Consider the following 14,167-nt stretch of genomic DNA (forward strand, 5'->3'; position numbering starts at 1 on the left):
CAGACCAGAAGCGAGATCTGGGCTATGAATGCTAGCATTGCTCCCCTAATTGGGCCTGGGAGAGGTTTAACAACCATGCTACAGTTTACTCTACTGACAAATAGAAAAATAAAGGCCTTGTTCAAATTAGCACCGTGAAGTGAGAAGTTCTAGAAGCCCTTGACTGTCTTGGCTGTCAGCTCCGTGCTTGCCTAACCTAATCTACAGAAAGAGGTTATTTGAGTTCAGTTCAAGCTATTCGCTTCATTCATTACGTCCAGAGGTGAAAACAGACTTCGGCTTCAGCCGAGTACGATCCTTTAAGCTCGCATGAGCAGGGTCAAGAAGCAGAAGACTCCAGGCGTCCAGATAAACCAGGTGTCCATAATGATGCTCTGGCTGCAAAGCAATTAGCATTTAAATGCCCTCCCATTCAATATGCATCTTGACTAAGCGTATATAAATTAGTCAAAGTGAATTATTGATTACTGTAATTTGAGGTCACACACCTTCAGCTTCCTCACGGGCTGCAATTATAGCCACGCTCACGCTAACTAATTTGTCTAATTAGCGTGCTAATTATACATGCATCGTGCACCATGCAGGTTCCTTGATCTGTACTGAGTTATTTTTTCTAAACATGTCACGAAAAACATATTTATTCATGCAGATGCTTTTACCCAAATCGACTTGCAAATGAGGAATAGTACAACACAAGTGATTCATCCTAAACAATCTGACAGCATTGCATTTCCTGCTGGCTGGTTCATGATTTGTTTGGGGACAAATAGCTTTGACAGTACAGTGACATTTCTAATAGTTTACTTTACAGTAACAAGATTATTTTTCTTACAAATAGTGATAGTTGTTTGTCACACTGTGAACTGAGGTAGTAATCAAATGTGCAATCCTCAATCCTCGCTCATATAATGGAAAGTCTGATTTATTTGAATGAATCAGTGCTTTATACTTATTATTGAGCAGTCTCTTTTTAAAATATTTAGTAAAAGCCATTATTCCAGTCTTCTATGACACATGATCCTTCAAAAATCTTTCTAATATGCTGATTTGGTGAAAAATGTCTTATTATCAATGTTGAAAACAGTTGTCAGGATTCTTCAGGATTCTTTGGTGAACAGAATGTTCAAAAAGAACAGCATTTATTTGAAATAGAAATCTTTTGTAACTTACAAATGTCTTCACTTTTTTTTATCAATTTGATGTTTTCTGTAGAAACAAAATAATATAATCTTACTGACCCTAAACTTTTGAACAGTAGTAAGTATCTATATAATATATATATTATGTTGATATTTAAAAAAAATTATTTACACATTCAATATTATAGCTTGTAGTGTAGCAAATTATTCAAAAGAGAAGCTTTCACTGTAGCTTAAGTATCTTGTAGCTGGAGAAGCAACAGTTTCCATCGCATTTTGTTCTCAATGCTCATGTGAAAAACAACGACGATGCACCAGTGGAGAGATTTGTTTGATATTGTGAAAAGGAGAATTTCTGTGCTTTTTATTTGACATGTTTATGAAGGGAAATGGTCAAAGCCATCTATCTCGGAGTCTTCACTTGTAAGCTCACAAGACCAGATGTGTGTCCATCCAAGCAGATATTTCGGGCTGGTGAATGCTTCCGTTTCCTGTCTGTCAGTGTGTGAGATTCTAATGTGAGAGTGTTTGCTCCCAGCATTTATCTGTCCACCGTATGCACAGCTGCGACCCGTTTTTCTGCTGTGTGCCAGGATAGTGGAGGTGTCAGTTTTAGTACGAGCTTTTAGACTCCTGGTTTATAGCTGATGCCTCCTGAATAAATGTGTAGAGGTGTAATTTGTATACTTTTACACATTATATGAATGAATGAACTCTGTTTGTGCTGATTTGATGCTGTTAGTGATTTGAAGTTTCGTTCAATCTTCAGACTTGTCACTTGTTTGTTGACACTTGACTCTTGGTTGTCTACATTGAGTTTACAGTTTGAATCTCTTGCTTTCTTTAGAGGTGAATTATCCATTGTCGATTTCACTATAAAGGTCACATAATGATATAAAAAAAAAAAAACACATTTAACATTGAATAATGCACATAATCAGTACCAGCCTTGACGTCGCAGAAATAGAAACCGTTTCTAAAATACTGTCCCTGTCTATCATCGCGTTTCACAGAGACAAAAACTCTGATTAACATTGAAAAGATCACGTGATTATGAGGCGTTTGCATGTAGTTAGTAGAGCAGTGCACCTTCAATGTCTGTTCTGCATCAGACAGAAAGACAGCGGCAGTGTATTGTCTTGGTCTCTGTTCGTGTTTTAAAGCAATTAAAGCCTTTCCAGGCTCATTTTACTCCCATAGATTGACAGTTGTCGCCCATGAACTGTTGTATTAGCCCAGAAGGTCCACTGACATTAAAAAAACAGGCGCAGACAGGAGCAGCCCTGTGTCGCGTTCCCGATAGAGCTTCCTGAGTGTGACATTTCACCAAAATCAACAAGCTGTCGATAGCAATTCTCTCGATTGGAAATCTCAAAGCCGCTAAGCTCAAAGCGCCGGTCCGCTGGCATTTGCTGCTCTCGGACATTTTGCCATGTTCACATTTTCACACGGTTCATGATTGCTCTGTCATTTTTGCTGGATTTTGTTTGATCTGGTTGTTCAAGTCAAAAACATGGCCTTGCTGAGTATGACTAAAGGCCCTTTATGGCAAGTCCATGGAAATGTATGAGATGATGAGAGGGAAAAAAAAATATTTCAATGCTTTTGCATTCTTGCGCAAAAGTTTTGCGTTCCCCCAAAAAACCTTGGAGGTGAGGGGATGAGGGGGCGGGGGATTGCATTCACTCGCAAATCCTTAGTAAAAACTTTTGGGTCACACTTCAGATTAGTGTCTCATTATTAACTACGACTTTTGACTCAAAAAACTCTTAATTACTGCTTATTAATAGTTAGTAAGGTAGTTGGTAAGTTTAAGTATTGGGAAGGATTAAGGGATGAAGAATATGGTCATGCAGAATAAGGCATTAATATGTGCTTTATAAGTACTAATAAGCCGCCAATATCCTAGTAATATACATGCTAATAAACAACTAGTTAATAGTGAGAATTGGACCCTAAACTAAAGTGTTACCAACTTTTGCATTCCCCCAAGAACGCTTCAAATTCCAAAAATTTGTGAGTGAACACAAAGTTTCTCTGGGGAACGCAAAACATTTGCAAGACAATACAAAAGCATTGCATAATTTTTCTAATTTTTTTCATCATCATGTCCTTTTAGGGGCTCCATACAAGTCAGCTCACTCAAAGTAATTGATTTTATTTCATGTAATTCATATATTGCACTTATGTAATAATTGTGAATTTAGATCTCACATTTGCAATTTTATATTGAACAGTTGTAATTGAGTATTTCTCGCAATTGTGATAAAGTACTGTACTTCATATGTCACAATTTGACTTTAGGTCTGTGTTCAGCATCAATTAAGATACTAATATATTTTTAGTAACATTTTGAATTTCGCTTTTATATTTATATTTCTATAGTTTTATATTTATATTTGTATAGTTTTCAATTTAATTTGAAAGTTTTAGTAATTCTGTCTTGACAACTCTCAGAGTGTTTGGCATGGTAATGGATATGACAATGTTGATATTTTTGGTCTTGGCAGAATAGATCTGCTACGCTGCTGCTCCTGTTGGTTATTGCTGCTGCTGCAGAGCAAGTACGGGACTTGCTACTGCTAATACACACACAACATGCTGCTGTGAGCAAGTAAGACATGCTGTTGCTGTTCAATATAGCGTACATGAATTACCCATAGCAGATCTATACAAGTGGAGCTGGGGAAGGTGGAGGGTTTCTGAAAGCGCACTGCAACTGCTACAGCAAATGCTGACCTGATACAGCAGGAACCAATCAGCTATGCCCTTTAGAGATGATGCGATTGCGAGCAGATTGAGTTAAGGACCTATTAGCCTGCGCCATCTAGAGTTTCATGTGTTGTTTAAGGCGAGACACGGCAGGCAAAAACATTGTTGTTTTTTTACTGGTCGATTTTGGGATATTTGTCTTCAATAACATGTCTTCTTTCAGACTTGTGGTGAAAAAAAGTCCGAAATACACATTTAGGTCTTTGTTTTACTACACTTTGTCTGTTTGCGTCTGTAGATTTCTCATAAATTCAACAAAAGTTGTCGTTGTAAATCATCCCGCCACTCCGCGATCTCTGTCTGCTCCCTGTCATCACATGCACTGCTGGAAAGCTCTCTCTTCACTGTACAATGCTGTCGGATCCAAATATGGTCATTTCCTTTTTATCAGCAAACAATCGTGAAAGTAAAAGGACTGAATGCGCAATCTCATTGGCTGATGATAAATCTTTAAAGCCCGTTTTCTCAAAATGATCTTTCTCTCATGCTCCAAGTCCGAAATCTCCACTTCAGTAGCACCGATATACACCAAACGTTCCAGTCTTGTTATATTATGAAGACATTTACAGAGGGATTTGTAAATATATTATTCCTAGCATGATTTAAATAACATTTTATTCCAAAAAACATGGCGAAAATCATTTTTTTAAGGCTATTGACAGTATATTCTGATTTACAGGATAACAAAAGTAGATATCCGTAAATCCCTCTGTAATTTTTTCCCCATCTAATATGTGAACACAATGAAAAAATAATTTTTAACCTGGCTTTATCCAATACTCAGATTTACACTCAGCAAATTAGTGCATATTTAATTAGATATTGCCTAATTTGCATATTTAAACATTAAGTTAAAGAAAAATTGTAATACTTTTTTTTCTCATCTTAATGTAGGTAATCAACTGGGAAAGTTTCATGGTGATATCTGCTAGTTAAAAATGTTACCCTATTCACCTGTAGTGTCTCGCCTTAAGAGGAAGAGGTTAAACATCGATCTAACCTGCCAGAAGGGGTAGTTTGTTATGAAATTGGATGTCAGTTTGTTTCACACAATTACACTCTTAATGATCATAGTCATTTATCTCCAGCAGATCTCATCAAGACTCTATGCGAGCAGAAAAGCCACATTCATGTGGGACACACAGCCCCTCTTGGGTATATTCACGACTCTTCGCGCTATGAGCTTTGTTAGGAAATATGACTTCAGTCACAGACACTGCTGGGTTTGGAATAGAACATCGTGTACCACACACTGTGGCAAATGTGTCATCCTCAAAATTGATTCAGCTTGTTTTGAACATCACAGTTACGTGAGTCACATCATACATTGTAAGACATGTTCTTTCAGTATGTGACAATATGTTTTTCTTTACTTTGTTCTGGCAAAGGAGGTTCAAGGTTGCTTAGTAGATTTTAAACTGAAGAGCTGTCTGAACAGTGTAGCAAGTGTATTTTCTCTTTTCTTTTTTTATCAATATGATATAATCATGTTATTTGTTGTGTAGCTATTGATTTAAGGAGTATTAACATCCAGTGGCAAAAGCACATCATTTCAGGTATTGCTCTCAGCTTCTACAGTCCTAGGTCTTATTTCATTATTGATCATTTCTTTTATGTGACTATTTAAAGGCTGAATGCCTTGCGCTCCTGTGTCCGCTAATTAAGGACTCCTTTTTTTGAGAATTAACTTTGAATTAACTTTTTAAGAGGTGATTTCTTTGAACAAATTATGCATGTAAAACTGGTGGACTTTTGAAATGAGGAAGTAAAGTCTCCTCTCTGTGCTTGATAGTATTCATCTTCAATTTAATTTTTTAATTTTTTTTTTTTTACCATTTCTGGGTATAGAACACCATTTACCTTACACTTTCCATCAGCAACCAATAGTTTAAAATCTATGATTATATTTGCATACTATTTAATTTAAAACTTGACATAAAAATAATAGCCATATCAAGTCTACTTTTTTAAGTGCGCATATTATGCTATTTTAAAGGTTCTTAATTTTGTTTTGGAGGACTCCAACAATAGGTTTACATGCACCCAAGGTCAAAAAACACTTTAATTTTCTCATAAAATACATTGCATATCACCTCATTTCTTCTCTCTAAACCCCTCCTTTCCGAGAGCCTACTCTGCTCTGATTGGTCAGATGGCCCAGTCTGTTGTGATTGGTCTACCGCTTACAAAGCCTGTCGGAAATGAAATGCCATTACCATATTTGAATTTCAGCTCTGGATCTTCTTCAGCGCTTGAGTGATACGAACAGTAACTATGGCGTTGGTCTTACCGTATCAATTCCAGCGCGAGTCCTCATCCTTTTGAAACGCAAAGTGGATTCCCAGTGCCGAAAGCAGCGTTTTCTCAACATGTCGACAACACAAGCCAAACTTTCAGCTACAACGATAGTGTTTGAGGGCGGGTCAAAGTAGACGTTGTTCGCGGGCAACCAATGAAGACCATAGGCAGGCCCTGTGCAAATTTGTTACATTAGAAGTGAGACTGGAATTAATGACGACTCGTTTCGACAGTTCAGAATCTATTCTTTCTTTTAGGAGATAACAACTTTTTTGTTGTGAAAGGTAATACTGTATTAGGGGCACTAACAGGGACACTTACTGTATATATTGCTCCAAAAATAATACAGTACAAAATTATTACAGTTATGTTGTAAAAGTAGAGTTTTTTTGTCATTTTCAGCTACTATTATTAATAGCCATTTTCACACTAATAGTCAACAAATCCACAGGTGTCATGATGGTTACAGTTTTAATCAAGCCTAAACCGGCTCACTCACAAACATTTCATATTTCAGCAATTTCGAGATTCAGACGTGACTAAATGAGGTGATGGGTTGTTTGCTTTGTAATTAGTCCATTCATTCCCATCTGTTTTATGAATTCATGCAGATTTGTGGAGTTTTTTTTTTACCAGACAACTTGAATTTCATAATGTTCTAATCTTTCTTTATAAGCTCTTTATAAAAACCTGACAACTTAAGAATCACGTTTTGTCTCGTAAACAGCTTTTATCCGCTGTTGGACTTGGTAAGTCAAATAAACTGTTTATACATTATTCCATTATTCTGTATTCTAGCTCTCATATTTCATAATATTTTTTGGTTTGTTTTTATTGTTGTATTGGTGATTATTTGTACATCTACATTTTTTTCCTCCCTTGCCTCCTCTGAAGAACCACCCCTGCTGTGTTTATTATTTCATAAAAAAACATGTGGTAGGCTTATGAAGAACATAAAGTACTGTACGCTGCAACAGGTCGAGCACGATTGTACAAATACAATTTGCTTTCTTTACCTATAATAATAATTATGATACACTTTGCTTTGTCTGAGTTTCATGTATTGGTAGCTGATGTGGCCAGTGCATGGCATTTGATGTCAGATGAAAGAATATGCATATCTACAGAATAGGTAATTTTCTAAACAAATTCTCGAAAGTTGCTATGACAACAGTGAGGCTGCCATTCCCAACTGTGAGGACAGTTTCTGGTAACAGGAATGCTTTGGTGTCTGCATTGATTACACTGTAATTATAAAATTGAATATTTCTGTTTGGCATTGTGTTAGTAGAGAGTGTTAATGTCATTAACTCAACTTACGTAAGCAACGAGGGGCCGCATTTATACATCTGTTTTATGCATTGGTTTGTCTTCTGTGGAATTCTAGAGCAGTAATTCATGCACTTTATTTTCATGCATTTTTGTCGTGTTGCATTTATTTGACTTACGGGTAATACAATACTTATACAATCTAAAAGGTTGTAAGTGCGTAACATCTGATTTATTTTCTAAGCAAAAGCCTAAAAAAGACATTCCCAATTTTTGGACAAAGGTTTGAAATGTTTGACTTTTCAAATAGTATGCTTAATAATGTATAATTAATCTTATTATCAAGATTAATGTTAATATAAATAATGTTCAAAATTCTACTTTTTTGTTTATTTAATTTTGCAGAGTCTTGGAGCCACTGGCAGATACGAAACCCATAAAAAGTAAGTGGTTTATTTTAAATACTTTACCTTCTAAAACTCCATGCAATTGCCAGAAATGAAAAGGGAAAAGATGAAGACAATGAACAGATGTTCAACTAATTAAGGTGCTATCAAATGTTATATGGTAAAAAAAAAACAGAAATATGATGATGTTTCAGTGTATAGTGTAACTACAGATGGCTAATGAGCTTGGTATGAACTCTTATAATTATTAAATATATATATACACAGTGGGTACGGAAAGTATTCAGATTTTTCACTCTTTGTTATATTGCAGCCATTTGCTAAAATCATTTAAGTTAATTTTTTTCCTCATTATTGTACACACAGCACCCCACATTGACAGAAAAACACAGAATTGTTGACATTTTTGCACATTTATTAAAAAAGAAAAACTGAAATATCACATGGTCCTAAATATTCAGACCCTTTGCTGTGACACTCATATATTTAACTGCAGGTGCTGTCCATTTCTTCTGATCATCCTTGAGATGGTTCTACACCTTCATTTGAGTCCAGCTGTGTTTGATTATACTGATTGGACTTGATTAGGAAAGCCACACACCTGTCTATATAAGACCTTACAGCTCACAGTGCATGTCAGAGCAAATGAGAATCATGAGGTCAAAGGAACTGCCTGAAGAGCTCAGAGACAGAATTGTGGCCCCTAAGAATCTGTAGTGGATCATTTAAATCATCACCGGTATCAGCTATGCAGGTGGAGATGGGAGAAATACCGTTAGGTATAAGACGAATGAAGTTAATGTTGGCATATTGGGTCAATATCCAGGGACAAAGTGTTTCACATCCTGTAAAAAGTGTACTGACAGATTGTTGGGAACATAATGAAACCAATTTTATGAGTTTTGGGTGGATAGGTGATGCAAAGGCGAGGAATATAGGATTAAATCAATTACAGTATAGCAACACAGTCTCAATATCCTCCATCCCTCCTTGGTTATTCCCCTTGCCAACTGTTGACCTCAGTATACAACAGGAAATAAAGGATCAATCCAAACAACTTCCAGTGTGGTATATAGTGCGGAATTATTTTGAGAGGCATTTCCAAGATTCAGTGTTTTTGTTTACGGATGGATCAAAAGACCCGAAGACAGGATATGCAGGTGCAGCCGTGTATATTCCAATGAATGATTCTCACATTAAGAAAAGAGTTTCTGACCATTTATCAGTTTATGCTACAGAACTATTGGCAATTTTAATGGCCCTGCAGTGGACAGAAGAAAAGCAAATGAATAACATAGTTATTGCATCTGATAGCTACTCGGCACTGGAAAGCATACAATCTGGCAGATCATCTTTTAGGATGGATATAATTAATGAAATATTCCATAAATTGTATAACATAAAGCTTATGGGTATATCAATTCAATTTATTTGGGTTCCTGCTCATGTTGGTGTAGTGGGTAATGAGAAGGTAGATATTTTGGCTAAACAATCTTTAAAGTTAAAGCAGATAGATTTACAAGTTCCATTAAGTAAAGCAGAAGCTAAAGTGTTCATTAGGAAATATGTACAATCAATATGGCAGGTACACTGGGATGGTATTGAAACAGGAAGACACTTATATAATATTCAACAACAAGTTTGTGCTGGGAGGAGAGAGAGCAGGAACAGAAGTGAAGAGAATATTATTACCCGTCTGAGAATAGGTCACACAGGATTGAATAGTACATTGTTTAAAATTGGCAAGCACCCAACAGGGGAATGTAATCACTGTAGTCAGCAAGAGACAGTTGAACATGTAATACTTTACTGCAGGAAATACAACAATGAAAGACGTAATTTCATTCAGTCACTAATTAAAGCTGAGCATAAAGATTTTTCTATAATAGGTATACTAAAGGAAAAAGCTATATATGATAGTATTATTAAGTTTATTAAAGAAACGAAATTAAGTAAAAGAATTTAGGCTGTTTTTTTTGTTGTTTTTTTTACGTTTTTTTTTTTTTGTTGTTGTTTCCTCATGAATTTTCATTTATATGTCGCATTATGTCAATCCTATAAGCATGTATCCTGTCCACACTCCAGTCCAGTCGGTGGCGGTAATGCACCTACAAATTGGTTTGCCAACCGCCAATAAACACCAAAGAAGAAGAAGCAGAATTGTGGCAAGGCACAGATCTGGCCAAGGTTACAAAAAAATGTCTGCTGCACTTAAGGTTCCTAAGAGCACAGTGGCCTCCATAATCCTTAAATGGAAGACGTTTGGGACGACCAGGACCCTTCCTACAGCTGGTCGTCCGGCCAAACTGAGCTATCGGGGGAGAAGAGCCTTGGTGAGAGAGGTAAAGAAGAACCCAAAGATCACTGTGGCTGAGCTCCAGAGATGCTGTCGGGAGATGGGAGAAAGTTGTAGTAAGTCAACCATCACTGCAGCCATCCACCAGTCGGGGCTTTATGGCAGAGTGGCCTGACGGAAGCCTCTCCTCAGTGCAAGACACATGAAAGCACACCTGAAGGACTCCAAGATGGTGATAAATAAGATTCTCTGGTCTGATGAGACCAAAATAGAACTTTTTGGCCTTAATTCTAAGCGGTATGTGTGGAGAAAACCAGGCACTGCTCATCACCTGTCCAATACAGTCTCAACAGTGAAGCATGGTGGTGGCAGCATCATGCTGTGGGGGTGTTTTTCAGCTGCAGGGACTGGTTGCAATCGAGGGAAAGATGAATGCGGCCAAGTACAGGGATATCCTGGACGAAAACCTTCTCCAGAGTGCTCTGGACCTCAGACTGGGCCGAAGGTTCACCTTCCAACAAGACAATGACCCTAAGCACACAGCTAAAATAACAAAGGAGTGGCTTCACAACAACTCCGTGACTGTTCTTGAATGGCCCAGCCAGAGCCCTGACTTAGCCCTGACTTAGCCCTGATCTCTGGAGAGACCTGAAAATGGCTGTCCACCAACGTTTACCATCCAACCTGACAGAACTGGAGAGGATCTGCAAGGAGGAATGGCAGAGGATACCCAAATCCAGGTGTGAAAAACTTGTTGCATCTTTCCCAAAAAGACTCATGGCTGTATTAGATCAAAAGGATGCTTCTACTAAATACTGAGCAAAGGTATTTGAGGTATTAAAAAAAACCTCTTTTTTAATAAATGTGCAAAAATGTCAACAATTCTGTGTTTTTCTGTCCATATGGGGTGCTGTGTGTACAATAATGAGAAAAAAAAAAGAACTTAAATGATTTTAGCAAATGGCTGCAATATAACAAAGAGTGAAAAATTTAAGGGGGTCTGAATACTTTCCGTACCCACTGTATATATATATATATATATATATATTTTTTTTTTGCAAGGCAATAAAAACTGTATTTCTGGTTTGTGCGGGTTCCCACTTCAGAACTAAGATATCAGAAGGACTTGTTATCTATCCAGCATGGAAAAGTTGATAACTGTTATGCTTTGTGCTTCTTATCAATCTGATATCCTTGGTAATTCAAACTGCAGTTGTTCATCCAATAAAAATGCACAGAGGAGCTAGTTTCTAGGCTATAGGTTGTCCAATCATTATATGAATCAATGGGGGGTTTGTTAAGGGATAGACACCATCACTCAGAAGCAGCCAATATCCCAGATTTTATGCGCTATTATTAGATAACATACATAATTTGCTGTTTTGGTCTTAGATGGACTTTTATGAAGGTTTGCTTTGTGACATCTCAACTTGACTTAACTATCTGCAACATTTAATGTTTGATAATGTATTTATTCATTCATTTATCTGTTGCAGTCCATTTATGAGCAAAAACAGCGCAAATATGTTGACTTCATAGGTTGACAAAATGAATGGTACGATATTATGATACCAAGGTCTCGACCTTCAATACATTTTTTGCAGTGAGTTCTATATATAATATCTAGAAATTGCCCTGAATTGTACTGCACTCTGTGTTAATGCACAGTGTGAAATAGCTCTGGAAGGTGTTTGTCAGTCCTTTTGATGCAGTTTTATATTTTACAGTCGAGCATTGTATTCAGCTCAACACAACAATACATTTCTACAACCAGAAGAGCCTCTTATGAGGTTTTTAAGCCACTAACCTGTCAGTTTGTTTGGCTAAGAGTGTGTTTTCATGTACACGTCTAATATGTGCTGAGGGAAACTGTTCTGAATGCTTCCCTCTTGGTGAGAAACCGTGCTGCCTGCAGTCTGAATCAGTGGAGCCCATGCTATCCATTAAGAAATATGGCACTAGTAGTGTTGCCATGGAGATCAACTCAATTGAAGCTGCGTTTAAGCCTCAGGAAGACATAATCGAGTGCTTTGGCTTTCATTCCAGAGATACGCACTGCAACAGTGTGGTGGTGGTGATCTGTTGTTTTTCCAATTTAATAATTGAAATGATGTAAACTTTATTAGAAAGATAGTTTTAGTTTATCTGATGTTGCAATATTCCACCATGTGCATTATGCATGGCAGCTGTTGTAGTAGTGTAATACATAGCTACAGAAATAAATACATAAAAGGGTGCAAGTTATGATATTTATGTGATAGTTGATTCCACAAATCCAATTTTGGATTCAATCCAATCCCCCCCCATCGCAAAAGTAGTAGTTTAGCAGAATGTTTGAGCTGCTCTCTTCCATTAAATGAATGTGAATAGGGACTACAGCCTGCCAAGCTCCAAAAAGCACCATAAAAGCCTCATAAAGTAGTCCATGCAACTTATTTAATATATTTCTAGACTTCTGAAGCCACAGACTGAAAAGTCATTATTCACTGGAAATCTTGCTTGACAGCTGTGGTCACCATTCACTTACATTGCACGGACAAGAGCAGCTTGAACTCTTCTTGTGTTCCATGGAGAAAAGAAAGTCATACTGGTTTTTCAAAAATGACATCAGAGCGAGTAAATACTGACAGAATTTAAAGTCACCATGAATATTGCAGTATTTACCATAAATGATTAACCGTGCACATCGGTTAAAAATTCACTTGTAAAATTCTCCTCCCACTTGCAACAACATCTCTTTTCTTCTCTTCTCTTCGGCGTGAGGGTGGGACAACCTGTCACTCACGAGATCGCACAAATAGCAAATGACAACGCAAAGATCAAATAATTTCCCGACTTACAAAATCAAGTCCCGGCCTACTTTTTTTCTTGTTTGAGAAGTCGTTTCACTTGCATATACAACACGATAGGGAAGAAAAGACTATCGCAACTTCCGCGTTATGCCGACTTTAATACCAATCTCGAACTGAGCCTTAAGTCTGTCATTATTTTGAACTTTATTTTGACCAAACATGAGAAAAAAAATCAACTCGATGTTTAGAACGCTTTGCGTCACGGGTGCGTCACTGCTCCTCTGATGAGCCGAGTTCGATTTCTGTCTCGAAGTCCTTTGCCGATCCCGTTTCCCCTCTCTCTGCCCTTGCTTTTCTGTCTGAACGGTCCAGTCCAATAAAGGCATAAAAGGCCAAAAGTATAACTTATAAAAAGAACAGCAGATGGCTTCACAGACAAAAATAGTTTGAACGTCACGGTCGTCTATTGGTTTCCTATGAGCAATGATAACATCAGGACCAGTTGTCAGCTGCTTGATTTATACTCGGTCAGTCGAGACACTCTCTGGCTCAGTTCTCACTGATTGATGGATACAGAAGAGACACAGGAGACTTTAAAGTGACACTATATTGCTTTTAATGTCAGAATTTTGTGCCACCAAAAAAAAAAAGGAGTCCAGGTTTTTCTCAGGATAAGTTGTGCTTTCAACTGACACAAAATGCTCTGGATTATAGTTTCGGTCTATATGCAGAATGAGGTTGACTCACACTAGTCTGGGACACAGAAATCCATGTTGCCCACACATAGAGGTAACACTCGAGTTTAAGGAGGGTTATGTAAAGATCTCTATAATGTTTATGTAAGCTTTATATGACACTTGACTGCTAAAGGATTGAGTCCTTAATCGTGTGCTAATAGTTTAGCTTAACAAATTCATTTGCAAAAAAACACAAATCACAGTTGCAGTTTGATAAACTTAAGTTTTAGCAAATTGTGCTGCTTGTCAACTAGTGCCCAATTAGTGGGCGACTTTAATTTGAACTTACTTAAAGGGATAGTTCACCTAAAAATGATTCTGTCATACGTCATCATTTACTAACTCTCATGTCATTCCAAACCTAATTGCTTGGTTTCCAATTATCTTTTAATATCATTCATGTGCAGCAAAAGAAAGAAATGCAAACAGGTTTGGACAACATGAGGGTGAGGAAATG

The 14,167-nt window shown here is 37.2% G+C and overlaps 1 protein-coding gene across 1 annotated transcript in view; it reads left to right on the top strand.

The window, feature by feature from the left end:
* The window catches only part of ankfn1a (ankyrin repeat and fibronectin type III domain containing 1a), an 89,735-nt gene that overhangs the window by 24,641 nt on the left and 50,927 nt on the right, over positions 1 to 14,167 (top strand). The window contains exon 7 of the mRNA XM_084434037.1: positions 7,884 to 7,921. Within this exon, the coding sequence (XP_084290163.1) occupies positions 7,884 to 7,921 (38 nt within the window). The remainder of the gene's footprint in view (positions 1 to 7,883; positions 7,922 to 14,167) is intronic.

The sequence above is a fragment of the Rutilus rutilus genome, assembly GCF_951802725.1.
Source record: "Rutilus rutilus genome assembly, chromosome: 16".
Taxonomy (NCBI): Eukaryota; Metazoa; Chordata; class Actinopteri; order Cypriniformes; family Leuciscidae; genus Rutilus; species Rutilus rutilus.